At 40.8% G+C, this 23,418-nt stretch overlaps 2 protein-coding genes across 2 annotated transcripts; both read right to left on the bottom strand.

Annotated features, from left to right (window-relative positions):
• Positions 1 to 1,208: 1,208 nt before the first annotated feature.
• lmod1b (leiomodin 1b (smooth muscle)) lies at positions 1,209 to 6,383 on the bottom strand. Its single transcript, XM_034198282.1, has 3 exons — positions 5,720 to 6,383; positions 3,061 to 4,788; positions 1,209 to 2,304 (listed from the first exon to the last, which is right to left on the bottom strand). The coding sequence occupies exons 1-3, from the start codon at positions 6,005 to 6,007 to the stop codon at positions 2,278 to 2,280; spliced, it is 2,043 nt and encodes a 680-aa protein (XP_034054173.1). The 5' UTR covers positions 6,008 to 6,383; the 3' UTR covers positions 1,209 to 2,277.
• A 1,094-nt stretch (positions 6,384 to 7,477) lies between these two features.
• Positions 7,478 to 22,999, bottom strand: shisa4 (shisa family member 4). The gene is made up of 5 exons (XM_034198408.1): positions 22,726 to 22,999; positions 13,154 to 13,331; positions 10,896 to 11,032; positions 10,619 to 10,810; positions 7,478 to 9,959 (listed from the first exon to the last, which is right to left on the bottom strand). Exons 1-5 carry the CDS (start codon positions 22,799 to 22,801, stop codon positions 9,919 to 9,921), a joined length of 624 nt encoding a protein of 207 aa, XP_034054299.1. The 5' UTR covers positions 22,802 to 22,999; the 3' UTR covers positions 7,478 to 9,918.
• Between the last annotated feature and the right edge of the window lie 419 nt (positions 23,000 to 23,418).

Genomic DNA, 23,418 nt, shown 5'->3' with positions numbered 1-23,418 from the left:
AGGGATATCTAGATACTTTCCAAGATTTGACATAATGAATTGTGGTACTTTTAAAGCAAGCAACGATGTTTTCAAATCTGTAATCAAAGAGTCGGGCCGAACCACGCCCCTTAGCTGTGATGTAATGAGCATATTCCACGGCCTGTCGTGAGCTATTGCTTAATTATACATCCATGCTCTCTACCTCTACCAACATTAGGCCCTGGGGCTCCAGTTCCAGTAGCCAAACGCCCGTGAGTGTTTTCAAGGAGGCATGTTTTGCAGCCATATAGTTATAGAAGTAATAATAAAGATCAAATCAGAATTTAAATGGTGTTGTATGGGAGGATGATATAGACTTGGAAAAAAAGTAGACAGAGTTCAGACAATACACAACAGCTAATTATAAATGACAGCGGAAACAAGCAGTTTTAGGTTGCTCTTCCCAGCTGTGCATTGATTTGAACTTGTTGGCACTTTTGGGAGGCTGGCATTACAGTTTTACTTGTTGGAGTTTAATAACCAGTCATCTCAACATTTTCATTCCTTCCCCTCTCTTTCCTCCATGTGAGATTGTGCTGCTGGTCAGGGGAGCAGCTAGCTGAGAGACAGACCGCTGGCCTGCAGCCCATTATTAGGAACGAGAAAGGAATGAATTGCAGAGCAAGCTTCCATTAAGAAATGCCCAAATAAAGGCATATCGTGGATGCAGAGGCTGAGGCAGGGCGATGGAGACACAAACTGGCCTGGTGCTGTTCTCAGGATGACGGCTGCTTCACTAGCTGGAGGGATCACAGCTTCATGTTTAAGATGTATAAAGCTGAAGGGCTTTGTGTTAAGAAATGTAAAGATGCATAGTCATTTTAATTAGAATAATGATGGAGAGATTCTGCTCTGAGCCTACATTTGTTGCCAGGATTCACATTACAGGTCTATCTATTATTCATGCTGCAGGTTAGTTGTTGGCTATTGATACATATCTATATATGGCTCTGTATATAATTAGCATATCTTCTTAGCAACAGCTATAGATCTGAAGTTAAATGCAAATAATCTAAATTGATACACCTGTGTATAATACTAAAAGTGAACACTTACATACAGACCATAAACCAACTAAGATTGATGATAGCTCATTATTTATATATACTATAAAATAATGCAAAAGTCAGTTATATTTCATATCACATTTCATATTCTCCTTAATAATATCAGCCATTACACTTGTGATTTATCAATGCAAACATACCAAAATATTTTATTGAAGACATACAGGCTCGGTAAGAAAGACATGTGTAATCAGATATAAATATAGAATTGTTACACGGCGCACACATGAAAGGCACTCTGATTTGTGTTCATCACATTAAACCCCTTTAGAAATGACATTCACTTAAAAGTATGGTATTGAAAAGTATGCCAGTAATCGTTTTACAATACGCTTACGTTTAAGACATGTGGATGCATTTCATTACAAGTTATGGAAGGTATTAGAAAGACTGTACAAAATATAACATCAGATACTGAAGGGCAGCCATTTGTACTTTCTGTTCAAATGCATCAGGTCATTATTTCTATGTTAAAACTCTTTCGTCATGCACCTGGATTCCAATGGGCTTCTTTCCAATCCATTAAACCCTGCCTGAGATGTTTTGAGATATGGGAATGAGACACACAATCAAAGACCACTTGACCTTTCTCATTTTTATTACCCAGATTTTACTTAAGTCAGGCCGCCATGTTTGTTATTTCCTGATCATTAATATCAGAATTCCCAGTTTGAACAGATTTACGACGTACAAGTATAAGAAAGATTCTCTCTCAAAAAATAAATAAATGGTCAAACTAATGTCCACTATATCAACGATAAACTTTTTTTTGTATATTAGAATTTTATAAAGAATTCATTGTATCTCTTATTAATAAACTAATCACACTCTCATCACGCTCACATTCAGATGCATACAGAAGCCAACATGTTATATGATGGGCTTCTTATTATCTAGTGCAAATAACCAGCAAAGCGGCAATATGTACTGAAGACAAACAACCACAGAACGTGGCAGTCGGCTGTCAGAGAGCCCTGCATCACTCATCATTCCCCACAGAGTACTTTTGGTCCAGTGTTGAGGGGAGAACTCATAGTGAGGGCTCGTCATCAGACCTATGGGCATCTCATGTTTCACTTTTCTCCGTCCCAAAGTGCAATTCTTCAACTGCATCTGGAGGGTGTAGAGTTCATGTTGAAAACCACTTCTCCCTCTTTCTTCCCTTTCATGGCACATTCCAAAGGAAATATCATTGCAACCACTTTGGCACTTCCACCTGTGGGAAGAATAAAATGTAAGTATGTGATGTGAGAATGTATTATGGCAGAGCTAACCTTATACACAGGGCTGTGCATTGGCAACAATCAGGCAATACGATAAGTATCCTTATACAGGTGTGACACTTCTATTTGTAGCAGCATATTGTTATTCTTAAAATATCATTTGAAGGAAAACTGTATACATTTGCTTTCCTGGGATCTGCGTTTGCATTTATCCCAGCCCCCGTCACAGTACCATCCAACATCATAGTGCTACATGTTATGCAATTTTAGCGAAGGAATTCACATTTTCCTATGTCAGTAAGCAAATGCTTGCAGGATGTTTAGGTTACCAAATTAGGTAACATGAAACGTATACTAACACACTGCATATCGTTTTAACTATTGATTGAAATAGAGAAACATCAGTAATGGAGGAAATGAAGTGATAGACTATCAAACTTACATTTTAAAAGAGCATCTGCACACTAAAGATCGATGCAAACATCTTTTAATAAGCAAGCTTTTGGGCAGAGACCTTCTTCAAAGTAAGAACAGGAAGCCATTGAACGCAACAGCACTAAAGATCAAAGGGGAATCCCCTAATTAGCACAAATGCATCAGTTGACCTGTGTATGTGCTTATTGATAGTTTTTGCACATATTTGAGTAAACAGATGTTCCCTTTCATACAATTAGTATGTTGAAATAGTATCAAAAACATAATATTGTGATACCCAAAGTGCGTCAATATTTCCGCGCAGCCCTACGTACCTTCTTGAGTTGTTTCTTAGTGTTCCCTCTGATTGAGGCGAGCAGTTGGTCTCTCGTGTTCTCACTACCGCCCGGGCTTTTTCCATCCAGCTTCCTCTGGGACACGGGGGTCAGAGAGTTCCTCAGGGCGTCTACATTCAGCATGGGAGGGGGAGGAGGCGGTGGTCCACCCCCAGGTGGAGGCGGGGGTGGTGGTGGAGCCCCAGCTCCAGCTCCTCTTTTAGGAGTCAGCTTTGGTGATGGCATAGGCGAGGGTATGGGAGAAGGTTTAGGGGACGCTCTTGGCGAGTTTCTCAGAGATCCTCCACCCCCTGTTTTGGGGACCTCAAGCGCCCCCTTCTTCTCTCCGTTGGCCTGGGCCAGCTTCTGCTCCTGCAGGCGCTTCTGCCTCTGTCGGTCCATGTTGCGACTCAGGATGTTTGTCGTAGTCATCCTGGGTCCGGCTAACTCGAAGTGGTAGCCCAGTTTGAGCAGCGTGAAGTTCTCCTTCAGGACCTTGGTCATCTCCATCTCGGTCTTCCCGCCACAGATGTGACGCTGGTTTTGAAAGCGGAGCTCAGTCAGGGTGGCGTTGTGTGGCAGCGCCTGGATCAGAGACAGGATGCCCTTGCCGGTGAGATGGTTGGAGTCCACGTTGATGCTGGTGATGGTCTTGTTGTTGCGCAGCGTGCCCGAGATGGCATAAGCCACGTGGTCGTCCGCACGGCAGTTAGCCAAAGCAAACTTCTTAATATTGGTGTTCTTGTGCAAAGCCTCTGCAAACTCAATGAGTGTTTTCGTCTTTATGACCTCTGAGTTGTTGACGTTGAGCTCAGTGAGGGAGGGGTCGTTGCTCCGAACCTGCTCCATCAGCTCATCAAACATGCTTGAGTCTTCTTCCTCGTCCTCCTCTTCCTTGGCCTTGCTGATTGGACTGTTTTTGGCCACACAGTTGCCAAGTTTCTCACTTTCCTCAGCTTTCTTTACTTTTTCATTTTTCTCCTCGTCATCCTTTTTCTCCTCTACTTTCTTCTCCTTCTCTTTGACGTGGTCACTATGGTTAACCAGCTCTTCTCTGTCACTTCTGTTCTCGGCCTTGTCTTGTTTCACCTGCACCTCTCCTTTCTCTGATGCCTGTCGCTCAAGTTTCACCTCAGGCTTCTTTGTATCTTCAGCTTTCTTCTCCTCAGCTTTAGGCTTCTTCTCTTCGGGTTTACTCTCCGGAGCCGGGCTTTCTTGGGCCTTGCTCTGCTTCTCCAACATTTTAGAGACAAGTCCCGATGTCCTGAAACCTTCAGATCGCCTGTCCTTCTCCTTGCCGACTTCCTTCTCTTGTTTTTCTCGTAGCTTCGAGATAATGTCTTTGGTTTTGCTTTCATCTTTTCTCCTGCAGTCTTCTTTCCTGTCTTTGCTGTCATCCTTTTTTTCCTGTAGCTTAGAGATCATATCCTTTGTTTTGCTACCTGTGCTCTCTCTTCGGTCTCTTATCTTGTTGTCTTCCTGTTTCTCACTGTCCTCTTTCACATCACTCTCTCTGCTTTCCTGCTTCCTGTACCGGCTCGAAAGACGACTCCCCTCCTCGTTCGAGTTTCCAGGACCTTTGCTGTTTCTGTCCTCCACCTTAATATCTTTTTCACCTGAGACACTAGCTTGTCTTCGTAGCCCGACTGTCACGTCGTCGTTCCCCTCCTGGCTCAGGCCCATCTTCCTCAGATATTCCTGCTTCCGGCTTTCCTTCTTTGTGTCTCCCTGCAGGAGAATGCATTTGAGGATATAGAGTTATGTCACAAAGTAAACCACCCAAATGTAATCTAATACCATTTTCTCGCAGACATAGTATACAATGTATGGCATGTCTAGTATGATATAACACCAATACCTAAATATTGTGTTCCTTTTCTGTCAAACAGCTATTCGTCCATCTGCTCACTGTAAACACACACACCCTCCCTGACACAACATGCCATGTGTGTTTACATTCAGCAAAAGGAGACTTCTTTTTTTTTACAGCGCAGGGATACATTTGTGGGGAGTAGCTTGCAAAGTGTTTGATTTGTGAGTCTCAATCTATTTTGCTGTGTGACGTCGTGGCCCTGGCAGATGTAACCTTAAAAGGCAGTGAGCGTAGGAGCAATCAACCAAGGAATTCCATCAGGCCGGGATTAAGCAGCTCCGCAGGGCCTCTGCTCCATCCACTGAAGTGCCTCTCGTCTAAACACACACTGCAAGAAACCTGGCTCTCAGACAAGGAGGGCTCTTTTCAGAATAACATAAATATATTCCTGTGTTTTTGATACTGTTGTGAGACATTGATCAAGAGTGTGAAATGTGATTAAGCCTCAGAGGGAAAACTGTCTTATCACTGGCACAGAAGCCAACACTATTTATGAGCTGATGGAGTCAGTGTTCATGAGGTCCAGTTGGCGCTTTACTTCAAGCTAAATGAAAAATGGCACATGAAAGCTATCATTAGACTACCTCGGGGACAGTGGATGTTACATAAGATTGACCTTTATTGATCCCCGTAGGCAAATACTGTACTCTATTAGACATGAGTGCATAGATTGCCATTTGAGTTTGAACTCATCTAAGAACACTCAAATACAAACATCATAAGATGGTAGTGGGTTTAGTCTAATCTAATATAAGGTGACACTTCATCAGACAAAGATTCACAAACCTCCAATGACGGCTCCCTCTCGCTGAGCCTCCCTTTACGGTCACTCTCTCGCCTGCTGTCCAGTTTACAGTCCCGGTCGTTGTTGCTCGTAGACGGCGCCGCAGCTTGGCTCTCCCCTGGGGCGAGGACCTTATCCTCCTCCGGCTTGAGGTCCGGCACTTTCATCATGTCCTGCTGCAGCTCCTCCACCTCCTCCGGGGAGAGGGTGGACAGCAGGTTGTCTAAATCTGGGTCCTCGCTGACCTGCCGGCCTATACGGGTCAGGGCTTTCATCCTTCTCCTGGACATGGTTTCCTTAAACTGGGGTAAAATACTACACCCGTGAAGAAGAGCAGGGAAATGTGGTTTCTCTGGAGGAGCTGAATCTGATTATTTAGAAGACAGAATAGGTCTGGAAACACTAATATTTTTGTGGCTTCTCTTTTCTTCTTTTAATAGTTACCCAGACCTGGAAGAAACTAAAACCAAATCCCATCCCTGTCCATACTGTGTGGTAAGTTCTCCCCTAAGGTAAGGAGGCGAGTATTCCCATTAGACAGAGCTGGTGTCCTGCTGTGCCGTCGCACCCTGCTCACCAAAAAGCCAGCGGAGGCATCAATCCTGCTGCAAAGAGGCTGGACTCTCAGCCTTACAGAGAGGGGTACCAGTGATGAACTGCGAGAGCCTCGCATCATCAAAGCGGACTGTGAGGCTGGGACATTCTTCGAAATCCAGTAAAAGTGCATGTCCATATTTAGATCAGGGTACACACTCCTTTAAAGGTAATGGGGAGGGCTGAAGTTTACAGAGGCGCCAGAGCACAGACTTCCTATTACACAATTTATGTTTATATTGAAACCAGTCCCTAATATTTCTGTTTAGTACGGCTAATTTTAACCGTTCAGAATATCACAACAGATTTTTCTGCCATAGTTAACACATCAGTGTTTCTGTTAGGAACTGTTTTCCTAGTTTCTTGAATCAACGGCAACCTTTTTTGGGAGAAAAAGTTCAAGTTAAAAAATAAAGTTTTGTTTTTACAGGAGCTCAATAAAACCCCAACAGGCCAATGATTAAAGAGGAAACATGTGAATAACGTGGTCAATAAATAAATGCAGTGAAATGCAGATTGGCTTAACTCTTGTGCTAACGGCTAGAGGTTCAAACGAAGACAGTAAAATAAAGAAGTAGTAAATCATGTTGTTCTAATTGCATCCTAAAATGATCCAATAATGTTTCAAATGATTTGAGAATACCAAATAAACCAAAATAAATAATGATGTCAGATATAAATTCAATGGTTTAAGCATAATATAAATAAGTGTAATGATTGTATTTATATATTGTTTGTTCCATGCTTACTATATTATGAATGGCTATACATGTACTGTGTAGTCATAAAAGTACAAATAAAATGTGAATCTAATATAAGTAATACAAAGCTAAATGTATCAGCTGTGTGTGTAGGTGGGCTGTGAAATTGTAAAATGTACATATGTCACAGTTTAAAGGCATAATATACACTATAATCATGTTTAGCTTGAGCACAAATATGTAATTGAACAAATAATTAACAATCAGTGTGTTTAGTGGCACATATTTCTGTTGGATAAGATATTCCCTCTGATGACAATGAAATAATGTATTCAGCCAACATGTGAACATTGTTTTAAGGTTAATACAGACCTCTGGTGGTCAAATGTATGTAAACACATAATAACCTCCTTCTCAAAATGTTTAAAATTAGATTTGACAAAAATAAGACACATCAGACAGTTGTATTTTTACATTCCAAAGTAACATTTTATGTTAATAGAAATAAAAACGTTTCACTTTATGTTACAGTGCCATACCATCCATATGACAAGACAAAAAGTAATATCTAGACAAAGTTATTTTGCCACCTGATTTCAGTTTCAGCAAACACACTCATGGAGTTGGTTTAGAAGCACAAATAATCATAAACATCATTGAGCAAATGTTATGTCAAACTACTATGAAAGCATCTCACTAAGAAAAAGTCCAGTTCTCTTTGTGCTTTACAATGGCTCAACAAATCTGTACAAATGGACGTCGCCATTTAAGGAAACAATTTATTCTGTAAACTAGCAGTTATAGTTCTTGTTTGGGGACAAGTTACAACAGTGAGTCCCAAAGAAGTGCCAGGCTTCTCAAATCCATCAGCATATTATTATTTAATGTCTCATTTAGACATGAGATAGATACATTACACCCGAATAAAGATCATCATCACCTATTAGTCGGACAGCTTACTGTACAACACATGCTCCATGTTTCACAGCTCACACATCTTACAAAGGGAACAGGGCTGAGCACGATGCTAAACCCAATTACAGAATCATTACAGGCCCTGACCTCACATGAGCCCACGTCTGTAAGTGTGAATTAAAAAGAAGAAGTTTGACATTTTGGGAGACGCACCTATCTACTTTCTTTTCGTTGACCGCCAGATCAGAAGACTGATACCACCATTCACTTCTGTGTGGTAACTGTAGCTCTAAAAGTTAGCTTAGCAATTAGCTTAGAATTTGAAATAAAAATAATTACCAAGCGATTTCTTGATTTTCTTAATTACATTATGGAATTCATATTACAATTATGATGAGGAACAATTCCAATTGTTCATATCTGAAATCATGTTTATAAAAGTTGCCAAATTATGACTGGCAAATGTGACAGTTTAGGAAGAATGAGATTGTTGATATCTGAAATCTTTTTTTTACAAGAATAATATATATATAGATAACTGCAGTTTAAATCTATTCTATCACTTCATTGTTAAAATTAATACTTTCTAAGGATTCTAAGATATCCCAGATTTATTCCCAAAATGACAAACTATAATTTTAAAAAGAGGTGATCAATAAAATAGACTTTTTTTTTTAACAGAACAGATGTTTGGCCTTGTAGCTAGTCCACAAGGTGAGAACCCATTCACAGTAAAAAAGTACACTCAATTATTATAATAAATATCAAATGGAAAAATGCGAAGATGTCGTATTTTATGTTAGGATTTACCATTATGATTAAAATAACTATAATATTTAATATATTACAATATCATAACATATTCAGCTGAAGAAAAGATTAGCAAAATAAGATTTTAAATGTTAATCAGTTTTTTGCTCGTTATGCTTATTTAATGAAGTGAGAACATTTGTTTTAACTGAGCAGCATAGACCTGCAACTCCCTTGACCCGATATGTTACAAAAAAATGAACATTTAACATGAAATCACTGGAAAACATCCTACCTGGCATTATGGGATTAATCTAAAGACTTCTAATCCATTTAAAACCAGAAGAGAAGCATGAGAGGACAGATCACTTTGACTGGGGTAGCATGCTGATGTCGAGATGTTACTCTATATGGTGCAGCTAATATACCACCATGACGTAAATTAGTCAAGTCAGATACAAAGAAGAAGAAAAGTTGAAACAAAAGACGACTAAAGGCTTCATACATGGATGGAATAAGGAGTACCTTAAAGTCCTGCACATCTAAGACAGGATCACACTGCCTTTTTGAGCCATACATGTCACCCTTTTCTCAAACATGTAGTTTGGTTTTCCTTTCTGCCCCTATCACATTACAGGGGGGAGAAAAACATCAAATGCAGAAATAAATACATCATGTAATCATATTTGTGGAGTGTTTGACCTGGGATGTAGCTTCAGGCAGTTTTACATTGATTCAAATGTATCAAAAGTGACAAACTAAATCACTCTTATCCTCTAAAACTAAAGAGGAAGTGCGTTATAGTTTTTAGGAAATTCCTTCTGACCCCTCTCCTGTAAGGTAATGAGCCCTGTCTTCAGACGACGTCCTGTCATTGAGGTGAGCGTTCCAGAGCACAGAGTCACTTTGAGGGAGAGTGTGACGGCCTCCACAAAACTGACAGGAACAATTGGTCGCCAGGATGCTGACCACATTTTGACTTGCGTAAACTCTCCAGAAAAGTAGGACAACATTGTAAATATACATAGAAAAACACTAACTTAAAGTGCCTGCTGCTGGTCGAGCTGTAGTGTTCATTTGAGTGTGTGTATGCGAGTGTGTTGGAGTGCGAGATTGTTGCTGCCTTTTTATTTTCAAACAGTCCTTTTTCTCAATTGCTGTTGTTTCCCACTCTTGTGTGTGTTGTGTGTGAGTGTGTGTGTGTGTGTGTGTGTGTGTGTGTGTGTGGGTAGTTGAGCCCATCAATGACCAGGATACTGAGGTGGAGAGTAAGGTGGAGGGGCTGAAAAACAAACATAGAAACATAAAGAAAGTCAGATCTTCATGTCCTGCTATGACTAGGTTAAAAACAATGGAGTCATTAATTGGTAGCATAAAATGTGCACATTTCAATCTGCCTCTTAAGTCGTGAGATGTCTTGCATCAAAATGTAGCTTTTTAACCTCGGCATGTTTACTGTGGCTGTTAGAAGAAGCACTCACTGTCTTTCTCCCTGTGTATAGTGGCTTGAGCAGGAGTGGTGTCATATTCTAATATCATTTTTCATGAATAGATCCACTTTCCCAAAAGTAGGTGACACCATTTGGATTTTGTATAGAATAAATGCACAGTTTTTGTTAGCATTTATTTATATGCAAAGAATGTAATTGTAAATAAAAATAACACTTTTTTCATTATCAATACATATGCTGATTCAATATAGATTAAAGCTTCAGAAGTCTTTGTCTTTCCGAATGTCTTGTTTTGTCAATCCACAACCCATAATGTAGATATTCAGTTGAATATGAATTAAAACAGAGAAAAGCAAGAAACCTTCAGATTTAAGAGGCAGCACTTTCACATGAATATTTTTGATGATTTATCGATATTTAAAATGGTAACAGGTTATTTGTCCTTTCAATTGACTTATCGTTGCAGCTCCATATGTGAAGTCACTCTTACCCTGGCCGTATGTAGGATCCATCATGTGTGGGGGATAGCGTCCAGGCGGCATCATAGGGTAGTGTGGGGGCATGCCGGGGTAGTGGGGCGCCATTGGATACCCTGCATGTAGATACTGAGAGGGTCCCAGGGGTTTCCCGTAAGCATCATACATCGGCTCCACTGGATAGCTGGCCATGGGGATGTGCTGGGCTGTGGGTAAAAAAGGGCAGACTGTCATAAAGGGAAACTAATGGTATATATAAAAGAAGGACATCATTAAGAGGAGGGGTCTCACCATCGTAGGGCGTCCTGCCCCTCAGCTGCCTCCTCTGGTAGAGGTAGCAGCAGGAGCACATGAAGCAGCAGACCATGGTGGCGATGATGGCCACAAACAGGAGGATGGAGGAGGCGATGCCGGCTAAAGTAGTGGGGCTGAGGAGAGACAAAGGAGGACTTAAAGCAGCTTTACTTTCATCACCAAGCCTCGTGTGGAGGATTAAAGTGGAGATGTGAAGCCTTTGATTCAGACACCACGTTAACCACCGGCTGACCCTGAAATCACACCCGAGTTAATGCCGTACACCACGCATCTCTCCATCTCTGCGTGGTCTCAGGGAAGCTACAAAGCCCTCCACTTTCAGCCCAGCCTCCTCCGCCCACTGCTCTGATCCCCCTCCAGATTTAATAAGCTGCAGGTTGTCTGCTCGCTGCCAGATAGTGATGGATGCTGTGGTGGAAAGTGCCATGTTGCAGTCTCTCAGGTACGATAGCTTAGTCCAGAACTATAACGATCCCCCCCACGGGAGGTTCGGTGTGATAGAACGACTGATGAGAACATATTACACTGTGGGGACAAACGCAGGGCAATTCAATTCAAATGCAGTCAGTGGGACATGAGCAAAAGTGACTTTAATGATGATCTCCACAACGGAGGGTGATGCTGGAAAATATTTTCTATATTTGTTTAAATAATGCCGTCAATTCTCCTTCCGACTCAAATCCCATGATGATTATCCAGTACTGATATGCAACTCCTTACAGTTAACATTTACAAAATTATTAACACTGCTATCTGCACACACTGGACAGTCAACCCATCGCCAAATTCATATACTCACAAAAACTAGTTTTCGCAAATTATAAATGACTTAAAGGTCCCATGTCATGGCCATTTCCACTGATCATAATTCCATTGTTGAGGTCTACTAGAATAGATTTATATTGTGCAATTTTCCAAACTCACATTGTTTTTCTCAAACAGCATCTCTGTGTATTCACTGAATTTCACTCTCTGCCTTTAACGGCTCGTTGTAGCTCCAATAGCTCCAGCCCCCACCCTCCCTGTGTGCTCTGATTGGTCGGGACATTGTGAATCGCGCTGATCTCCATGGAGGTGTTGTTTCCTTGTTTAGCGATCCACATCGAAACACAGCCAAACTCATCCTGAGCACACACAAAGTCACAGCCGAAGTCAAAACAATAAGTGTGGCTTGATATTGAGTAAGAAAAAGGTTGATAAACGCTGTGAGAATGGGTCTGCAGAGAGAATGGGTCTGCAGAGAGAATTTTGCCGCAATCCCAACTGTCTGTTATCAGCCTGCAGGGAGGAGAAATCAGCAGAGCTGCTTGCACTGAGTGTGTGTGTGAGGAAGTCCGTGGATTGGTCAATTTGGACCAATCAGCGGGGGCTTAACGTAACGGCTCCGCGGATTGGTCCATTTCGTTCTGGGTACGGTTGACATCATGCGTACCCGGAAGAATCAAATGGACAATGACGTATCTCCAACGAGGCGTTTTGGGGAGGTATTTTCTGTTTTAGAGTTTTACTCCCTACAGGGTGTACTTTGAGGGTTTTGACTCTGCACACCGTTTACATGCATAAAAACCTTCATAACACACAAGGGGACGGGTACTAACCAGAAAAGCATGACATGGGACCTTTAACACTCTGTTTTGGAATACCTGTGTCTTCATTTTAATATCTATTATGGGGATATATTGTTTTTTGTCTCCATACTGCATATAGATGTTCATAACATACAGTTTTTCCATATATCCTTTAGTAACGTTTGCAACTTTGATAATTCAATTTTCCATGCTTGGATTATAAATTGATCTAATGTTGCTACATGCTTGCAATGGTGGCAGACATTTGTTTTGGTATTTAATGGAAGCTCCTTGTTGTTGCAAATGTCCAGCATTTAGACGTCATCACTAATGAGACCTTATGCTAAAACATGCCTGCATCAATCACAGGAATTGAAAAACAAACCATACTGATCATCCGACAATTGGAACCTGCTCTCGATGCCTATCCCTACTTTATCTTGGTCAGACGTTATTGTCAGTACAGTGTGTACTTTGTATAGATGTATGTTTGTAGATGTTGGAGCACATATCTGATTGTGCAATGTCCTCTATCAGGATGTCCAAGCATCTCTCTGCCTTGAGAAAAGAGAAGATATCTGATCCTGCAGTGATGGCCTTGAATTGTGAACACAGACAGTGACTCTTGGTGTGGAGAAAATTCATTTAACCCCTGCCGCTGCCCACCTGAACTGGAAGAGCATGCAGCGTTTCTGCTCCCTCTCTGTGATCATCTTGAAGGCGTCCAGGCAGCAGTAGCGTCGGTGGCAGTTCCCGCAGCAGAACGTGATGAGAGGGCAGTCGAAGCCGTTGTGCCAGGTGCCGTTCTTATCCACGTACCACAGACAGTCCTCATTCGCACTGACTGCAAAACAAATGTCACATTACAGTAGGGCTGAACGATATACCGTGTCATTGCGATAACCGCGATATGCGCATGCGCGATATTCACACCGCAGGGACGTGCGGTTGTATTCATTTTTCTTTTTAAATGCTAACGCACTTTAGCACAGAATTCAAAATAAAGATACCTTTATTACTTATCTAAACTGCACATACAATATATCCGATTAAAGCTGAGACTCCACAGATTATTTAAGTATAGTATCTAAGCGATCCGATCTCGCAACAGGGGAAGCAAACACAGGCATCACAACACGTACCTTTTACGGGAGATCGTCTCACCGTAGCTGTCAATCTGATCAAAAGACGTGTTCAATGGCATTAAAACGAGAAAAAACGTGGCTGAATCGGTTGATCCATAGGTTGATAATGTATCTGTGGCTTTGAAGCAATTGTTTATAATCCATAATTCCATTTTTATGTAAAAATCGGCACTCTCACTCCTTATTTGGTAATGTGTATATGTGTTAGACTGCGCTGGACTGCCGCATAGCCAAGACCGGAAGCAGCAGCCACTCTGGTGGCTACCATTAGCAGCTAACTTTTGCTCTGCGATTTTTACATAAAAATGGAATTATGGATTATAAATGAAATACTTTTTTTATACAGAGACGTTAAAAACCTATGGATTAACCGATTCAGCCGCGTTTTTTCTCGTTTTAATGCCATTGAACACGTCTTTTGATCATATTGACAGTTACGGTGATACATCTCCCCTAGAAGCTACGTAAAGGCAGCAAGTCCTCAAAAAAGGCTTTAGTTTTCGAGATACCCCTACCCGAGGTAGAACAATTTACAACAATGTTTTTTCTTATCTTTAGGGTCTCCCATTAATGAAACTGATTGTTGTCAAATTTTATTTTGGGGGAAAAAACGTTTTTTGGGTTGTTCTTTAGAACTACCCCAATCCCTGAAAAAGAGCCAAATTAGACCAGGCCGAATGTGGGAAAGGTGACCAAAAAGCCCATAACTTGAGAATGATCACTCTTTTCCTCTTCAGATTTGCTGAGGTATGAACCAGGTAGATGTCCTACATCACCAAATAGTTAGACAATTATTTAACTAAAAAAATGCTGAATTCTAGTCCTGTAAACTTAGCTTTAGTTTAGACGGAAATTGTACTTTTTGGTGATAGGAACATAGGACTCCATCACTTTTCTCTCATTTATCAGAAAAACAGAAATCCCTAAAAAATATACCATTACTGAATTGTCTAGGGTGCTATTGAACACTAACCAGTAGTTGTATGGAAATATCTGGTACGGTTCTATTGCAAATGAGATTTCTTTAGACATAGGCCTACCTCTTTTCTGATACAATCAAACTCCGAATGGGGGAGAAGTGGCACAATAGCCTATAAGTAAAGAATGCTCCCTCTGATGGTCATCATATTTGGAGAGGGAAATACCAGGTGGCTGAACTACATCACTAAATAGTCAGAATAAGAATAACCCAATGAAATAAAGTGTATTAGTTCTAAATGGCAAGCCTCTAAATCATAGGTGTAAATAGTACAGGTTTGATTGAAACTGGAACCTTAATTCAAAGTGCAGCATACAAATCATTAAGACTGACAAGCCTCTAAATGCAGAGAAGCTTGACAGTGGAACTCTCTCTCCTACTCTGGTTTGAGTGACAGCTGCATGTCTCAAAACATTGTAGCCAACTGGGCAGCAGCAGCCAATCCAGCAGCAGCCTTTTGTCCCGCCCAAAGCGGTATCCATTGTCCATATCAGAGGGAGAGTGGCTGTGGATTGACAGTTCTGTTCCCATTATCACCCTCCTGAAGAGAAATATGGAATGTCCCAAGATTGAAAGAAGACAACAATCTAATGAAAGGTTACACAGAAGAAAGGGAGACAATGCCTCCACAGAGAACAGAGATCCTCACTGACACTCAAATCCTCCACCGGGCTGCAGGTATATTGAGGAAAACTATGGAAAAGGTTGAGCATGAGCCTCAATTCTACATATGCAGTGACAAGCTTTCCCCTCTCCAGTGCAGTGAATATGTGCCAAATACTCTGTATGATTTTGTGAACTGGTGTGTCAATGCAGGTGCATTTAAAAAAGTGCAGACCTGTGATGAGAACCCAGCTCTGAAGAATAACACATGTGTTATAACCTTTTGCCATGATCTAATTGCAGTGCTGCAGCAGACGTACACCTATCACACTAGGACTTGGGATTATGATCCATCATGAGTTTGGCAGCAAGGCCCTTATCAACAAGCTACACATGATGGGTCATTGTGTGTCTTATGATGAAGTGCGTCAATTTCTCACATCAGTAGCAGCAGATCAATTACAGAGAAGCAAAGGTGTTTACATCCCAAATGGACTGACAAGAACCACAGAACATGGGATAATTGATGCAGCCATTGACAACTTTGACCAGAATGAAGAGACGCTGGATGGCAAAAATACAACACATTCCATGGCAATTGTTGTATACAGAAGAGGTGATGTTGCCACAGCACACAACCCCATCCCGAGAATTCCAGAGAGATCTCTCCATGCTCTGGACAGCTGTGATTTGGATAATGAAGAGGTTCAGAGGTAAATATTATAGACAAATCATAATCTAAGGAATCTGGATTTGTGTTGTTTGTAAGGGAATGCATTTTGTTAAAGATTTAATTATATGACAAAATATATAATGACTTGCTCTAATTTCAGATACATCAAGCCAGGTAGGCGATCTGAACCACCAGCAGTTCTACCACAGATCCTCAAATCAGACGGCACAAAAGCTCAGGCAGCAGAAGGCCAAGACTTACTTTGGAAGGTGAGCCGTATCATGAAAGAAGAAGAACAGAGAATCCCAGGATGGTCTGCATTCAATGCTTATGTATCCACGTCAGACATCCCATTAACAACAGTACAATATATGCCCTTCATAAGAGCTTCACCATCAGACCTATCTACCATCTATACAGCTCTTTTGCAGCTCACGCAGCTTGCTCAAGAACTGGGACAGAGGCATATACTTGTAACTGCTGACCTGGCCATCTACAGCAAAGCACAGCAAATTCTGTGGAGCAAACCTGAGGCTTTGGATGGCAAGATCACGATGAGAATTGGAGGAATGCATGTCACCATGGCCTTTCTGGCAAGCATTGGGAAGGTATATGCAGACGGGGACCTCTTTGACATGATAACCGAGTCTGGAGTCTATGCTGACGCAACAGCTCGGCAGATGCTTCAGGGGAAACAACTGACAAGAGGTGTGAGGAGCATCAAGGTTGTTTCAGAGGCTCTGTTCAGGCTCTTCTGGGTGGCACTGGACTCCTGGCTGAACAAAAAAGGCCAGGTTCCATTATCTGCTGAACAAGAACACCTCCTGCGAGATGTGCAGCATGCCTTTCATGGCAACGACCAGGTCTCTGCCAGACAGTTCTTAAGTGAAGTGGAGACAGACCTTCCGGACCTGAGGACAGTTTTCAGAGAGTGGAGTTCAACAATCGGCAACTTTTAATTACTGGCTGAATTTCCTCAAAGGGGCTGATCTCTTACTCAGAATGCTACGATCAGAGCGTGAAGCTAACTTTGACCTTCATCTCAACTGCATGTCTGAAGCAATACCATGGTTCCGGGCTGCTGGGAGGATGAACTACGCAAAGTACATGCCAGTCTACATAGCTGAAATGAAAGCCCTTGAAAAAAGCCAACCAGATTCCTACAAATTCATGAGAGAAGGAGGGTTTGTTGTGCGGCGCTCAGATGAGAGAAACTTCAACTGTGTAGCCACCGATCAAGCACTTGAACAAACTATCAACAGAGAAGGAAAGGGTCAAGGAGGCATTATCGGCTTCACACTACGAAAGGGAGCTCTGAAAAGATGGCTCATCACAAGGCATGTCACCAGTGAGTACTGCGATGCCATGACAGAGCTTTGTGATGCAGTGGTACATGCACCAAAATCCCACAAAGAACATGGAGCAGCCCGCATGGACAGGGATGAGAGGGAAACTATAAAGATAATGGAGTTTGTGCAAGACAGGCAGAACCCATTTGATTTGGAGAAAGTTCCTGATGAGCTCATCAATATTACAAGTGGACAAGTAGCATCACAAAAGGTGGCAAAAGATCTCTCAAGCTTTCTGGAAGATGGAGAAAAGCTAAATGCAAATTTCATTGATGAACGACTAAAGAGTGATACACCAAAAAGTTTCTGGGATCCTGAGAAAAGACACAAATTGGCAACATTCACAGATATGATAGCATGCATAGCAACCAGTAAATCTAAGAAGTTTCAGATGGATTCCGATGTCCTCTTCAGGAGATTCCTGGCTGTTTCAAAACAAAGAGACGTATCATTGGAGAATGTGATGCGTCATGAATTGGCTGCTGTCCCACCCTCTCTCTTCTATGACGATGGAGCGATGAGAAAAACCACAAAAGCAGACCTTGCAAAAAAACTGGAGTCAGTAGTAGAAGTGATGCAGGAGCTGTCGGACACCACAGAGAAATCTGCATACATCATTGATGGCATGGCTATGCTTCAAAGCATCCATGATTCAGCCTTCCAGACCTTCAGTGAGCTAGCAGAATGCATCCTGAAGAAGATCTTGTCACTTCTAAATAGAAAACAAGAAATGCAATGTGTGGTCATGGTATTTGACAGGTATGACGGCCCACAGTCAATCAAAGACCTGGAGAGGCAAAGGAGAGGTGCAAGTGATGGAAGGCCTACACATGTTATCACTGGCAAAACAAATGTCCCAAACTACAGGAAGTACTTGAGGAGTAGTGGAAACAAGACTGCACTGTGCATGTTTGTGAGCAACTACATTGTCACTGCTGCCCCACAGAGACTACACTCAGGTGACTCCATCATCTTGGCAGGTGGATTTGAAGAAGGGGAGGAGGTGAAGAGCATCTGCACAGCAGGAGTAAGCAGTTTGACCTCACTGTACAGTGATCAGGAGGAGGCAGACACAAGAATGGTGCTCCATGCCATACATCTTGCAGAGTCATATTCCTGCATCATTGTGAGGTCTGATGACACAGATGTGGAAGTACTGCTCATATATTATGCAAGCAAAGGAATGTTTGGTTCATCTCTAGTGTACATGCATGCAGGCCATGGAATGAGAGAGAGATATGTCCCCATCAACACCATATCTGAGAAAATTGGAAAAGACATGTCTAACTGTCTACCAGCATGTCATGCACTCACTGGCTGTGACACAACAAGTAGTTTGTACAGAATAGGAAAGACAACAGCATTCAACAAACTCAAGACCCATCTCAGCGAGCTCAAAGATCTGGCTCATTTTGGACTCTCTGCCAGCTTGGAAGAGTCTTTGCCAGTCGCAAGACAATTTGCGCTTCTGCTATATGAAAAAAAAGAAAAGGAAAATTGACTGATGTGCACAAACTTGGATGAACTGAGGTTCATAATTGCATCAACGACAGATGCAGCCTCTGCAAATCTGCCGCCAACAGAGGATGCATTTAAACAACATGTGCAAAGAGCAATGTTTCAGACAGCGATATGGTGTCACAGCCACATGCCCAAACCCTTGTTATGGAGTCCTATTGGCAAGGGGTGGATTGTCAGAGATGGGGCCATTCAACCAGTGCTATTTGAAAAACCCCCAGCACCTAGAGAAGTGAGAGACATTACTCACTTGTATTGCAAAGATGCAAAGTGTGGAGAGAGTGGAAAGTGCCAGTGCCTCGCTGTTGGCCTTCCCTGTACGGAGTTCTGCACCTGCTGTGCAGAATGTCAAAATGTGTCCCCTAATGTTTCTGAGGAACCTGACATTTAACATTATATTCTAGTATCTATATACTTGACCTCTCACATCATTATTTGATGAGTTGTATACTGTACTTTGAATGAAGGTTCCAGTTTCAATAAAACCTGTTCTATTTACACCTATGTGGATATGTTTTTGAGGCTTGCCATTTAGAACTAATAAACTTCATTTTATTGGGTTATTCTTATTCTGACTATTTGGTGATGTAGTTCAGCCACCTGGTATTTCCCTCTCCAAATATGATGACCATCAGAGGGAGCATTCTTTACTTATAGGCTATTATGCCACTTCTCCCCCATTCAGAGTTTGACTGTATCAGAAAAGAGGTAGGCCTATGTCTAAAGAAATCTCATTTGTAATAGAACCGTACCAGATATTTCCATACAACTACTGGTTAGTGTTCAATAGCACCCTAGACAATTCAGTAATGGTATATTTTTTAGGGATCTCTGTTTTTCTGATAAATGAGAGAAAAGTGATGGAGTCCTATGTTCCTAACACCAAAAAGTACAATTTCCGTCTAAACTAAAGCTAAGTTTACAGGACTAGAATTCAGTATTTCTTTAGGTAAATAATTGTCTGACTATTTGGTGATGTAGGACATCTACCTGGTTCATACCTCAGCAAATCTGAAGAGGAAAAGAGTGATCATTCTCAAGTTATGGGCTTTTTGGTCACCTTTCCCACATTCGGCCTGGTCTAATTTGGCTCTTTTTCAGGGATTGGGGTAGTTCTAAAGAACAACCCAAAACACATTTTTTCCCCCAAAATAAAATTTGACAACAATCAGTTTCATTAATGGGAGACCCTAAAGATAAGAAAAAACATTGTTGTAAATTGTTCTACCTCGGGTAGGGGTATCTCTAAATCTGAGGGCCCTTCCTGCTAGACTATACGTGTTGTGATGTCTGTGTTTGCTTCCCCTGTCCGAGTTCGGATCACTCAGTGATGATACTATATACCTAAATAATCTGTGGAACCTCAGCTTTAATCGGATATCTTGTATGTGCAACTACGATAAGTAATAATAAGGGTACTTTTATCTTGAGTTCTGTGCCAAAGTGCGTTAGCATTTTTCGCTCAAGGGTCATTTAGATGCTTCTTATGAGACTTGTGTTTTGTTTTGGTAAAAATTGTTTGTATCGTCAGTTAGCTGAGATTATTTCCGTTAATCTGGTATAACACATTAATAGGTTCTTAAATATTAAGATCCCCTGACACAGTGTCATGAAAAAAAAAAGTAAAGTACCCGCCGGGACTTTGGGGCTTAACAGGTTAAAAAAAACGCAATATATACCGCAGGGGGGGGGGGGAAATCGCGATGTCAGTTTTTTTCAATATCGTGCAGCCCTACATTACGGGGAAGATCACGATGATCAAAAAAACACAAGGTAGCTCAGACTTCAGCTTGTCCTCTGGAGACTGTATTGTCCTCTTTTTGATCTCTCACTTTCTCTCAGTTTGACCAACATACTGTTGTTTTATCGCAGATTTGCAAAGTGAGGAAATGCTTTCACTTACAGATACTGCTTTGTTCTGCCTTGAGGAGAACATTTATATTTATATTGACGGTGTACGAGCTCTTTTCTTCCTTTTCCAGTCAAATGGTTCCAGGCTAAATACATCATTCATTAGTTCACTGTGGCAGGAGATGAAAAGTTATAAGGTGAATAATAAAAAATAATCCTTTTTTTATAGTTCTACTGCAACTAAGAAATATTTTTCTTTGATCATTTGGTCTATAACAACACGTCCCTGAATCAAAACTATGATCTGTGGAGTTATATTCCTGTGGCACAAAGGCTTGCTGACTGTGTGTCATAAGAATAAACACATAGCAAGTCATACATTGAGTTGAAAGGAACTGGTATGATTATGTTTTTCACAACATAGCATTTCAGGCACTTCAAATGACAGCCCGCTCAGCCACATTAGTGGAAGGCTGCTAAAAGTCACACCTAATTGTTCATTTTACACAAGTTTTCTTACTTGAGCAATGTATACATAAAGCATCCTTGACTATACAAACTGACTGAATACTGTAAACTAAACTTTATATAGTTACTAAACAGTATTCCCAGAGAGCTGCTGTTCCTTTGTTGATTTCTCTGTGTGTATAAAACGGATGGAAACTTTGCTAGAGGACGTCTGCAATACATTGTTGAGCCTCTTTCTATTTATACTGGCACCTGAAACGGTTTAGACTTTTGGACAGAGACCTTTGGAAGGCTGGCATGGAGATGACTTATTCTGTCATTTAAGCTGACTTTAAGCTTAAGCACTGATATTACAACATATTTTATTGTGTAGAACTATTATTGTCTGGTTGTTTACACAGCGCGTCTTAATATGAATCTTTGCTTAACATGTTGACTAGCAGTTAAGTTAATGCACAATTACAATTTCATGTGATATTATTGTAACTGCATATTGCATATTTTAAGGAAAGCTTAAATATCGATAAGCAATACTCAAAAGATATGCCTCCTAATAATATAATTTATTTTGTGAATAAATCTATATTTATTTAACTGTTTTTTATATCAAGAGTTTGTCCAGAGGTGGAAGAAGTACTCAGATCTTGAACTTACGTAAAAGTAGAAGTACCCGAGTGTAGGAATACTCTGTTACAAGTAAAAGTCCTGCATTCAAAATGTTACTCGTGTAAAAGTACAAAGGTATCAGCATCAAATTATACTTAAAGTACCAACAGTAAAAAATAATCATTATGCAGATTGGCCCATTTTTAGAATAGTATATTGTATATTTTGATCATAATTATTGATGCATTAAAGTTTGTATCAAAGTTTGTACATGAGCAGCTAATTTGTATTATTTTGTATACTGCAGGGTAGCTTGTACATTTTGCTCCAGGTTTTTTAAGTGTTGATTATGTCAAATCTTATTTCTAAATCTGCAAAGTAACTCAAGGTATTACATGTATTTAGTGGAGCAAAAGCAAACAATTGACCTCTGAATGGTAGTGGGGTTGAAGTACAAAGTAGAAAAACATTGAAATACTCAAGTAAAGTACAGGTTAGTTACTTTACACCACTGGCAACCAATAATATCAGTGGAAAAAAAAGAATGCATGAAACAATAAAAACAAACAAAGCAATTTAAAAAATGGTCTGTATTGCAAAAGACACAAAATTAATGCAATAAAGTAGCTAGAACTGCCAGAGATACATATTTTCATAAATGTGACACTAATTTCTTAAGCATTGGGTTATTTATGATTTGTTTTACAGGGATACTTACTACGTTACTATACTAGCCGTAATGTTATCAATATTAGTGAGCGAACAATCAATATTATTTGCCATTTAGGTATAAAAACTCCTAGAAAGCTCGCACATACTTTGGATAAACAAACGCATGAACAGCAGTAGTTCACAGGGGACTGAACTAATGGGTGCTCACAACATAATGTGGACGGACAGTGGAATAGTTATCCAGGCCTCACATAAACCTCGAGGTTTGGAAGTAAACAGCCGGACCGCAGCATTCGGCTGCTGCATTAATAACGGCGCGCGGAGCAGACGTTGTTAGCTAGCCGAGCGGCCTGCACGGTGATCCGTAATCTTACCGTGAGAAGAGCAGAGGACCACGGTGAGCAGCGCCAAACCCGCCGCCATGAGCGACATGTTGCCCGCTGCAAACATCCTCCTAATTCAACACCAAGAGAGGGATATTGTGAAGAACAGGTGTAATTAACAATAATAACCCGACTAACTGTCGTTTGCAGACATTGTCTAGGCTTCGGAACAGCATAGAGGAGTAGCGGTAATTTATCCGTCGAGATGACACATTGCAGTGACGCCGTGAAGCCATGGAAGCCCGGAGAGCAGGGTGATGCCTTTACGTGCTGCGTGAACCGTCGGAGAGAAATCTCCATTAAGAAGCCCATTATGAGAGACCACTAATAAGATGAAATACATCCTGTAAGTCACCAAATGACAAACTAACATAGCATGAAGTATCTCGAATAATGACTAATCTAAAAAAAAAAAATGAAATTCTAATAAGTCATCATTTTGAGAACGCTTGTTTGTCATTTTGAACAACCATTTGGACATAATTAAGTCATTATATTGAGAAACGAGGTCATTCTTTTGAGATGCTAAGCATTCATTTATTGCCATATGTTCTCATTGTTTTGGACTATGTTATTATTTCAATATCAAAAACGTTTTGATATTGAAATAATAACATAGTTTTTCTCAATATAATGACTTTTTGACAAAGTCATTATATTGAGATACTTAGCATTATTTTAAGA

Source organism: Gymnodraco acuticeps, unplaced genomic scaffold, assembly GCF_902827175.1.
Source record: "Gymnodraco acuticeps unplaced genomic scaffold, fGymAcu1.1, whole genome shotgun sequence".
In the NCBI taxonomy this organism is placed as follows: domain Eukaryota; kingdom Metazoa; phylum Chordata; class Actinopteri; order Perciformes; family Bathydraconidae; genus Gymnodraco; species Gymnodraco acuticeps.
Note: the sequence above shows the minus strand (reverse complement) of the source record. Positions and strands in the feature narration are given on the sequence as shown.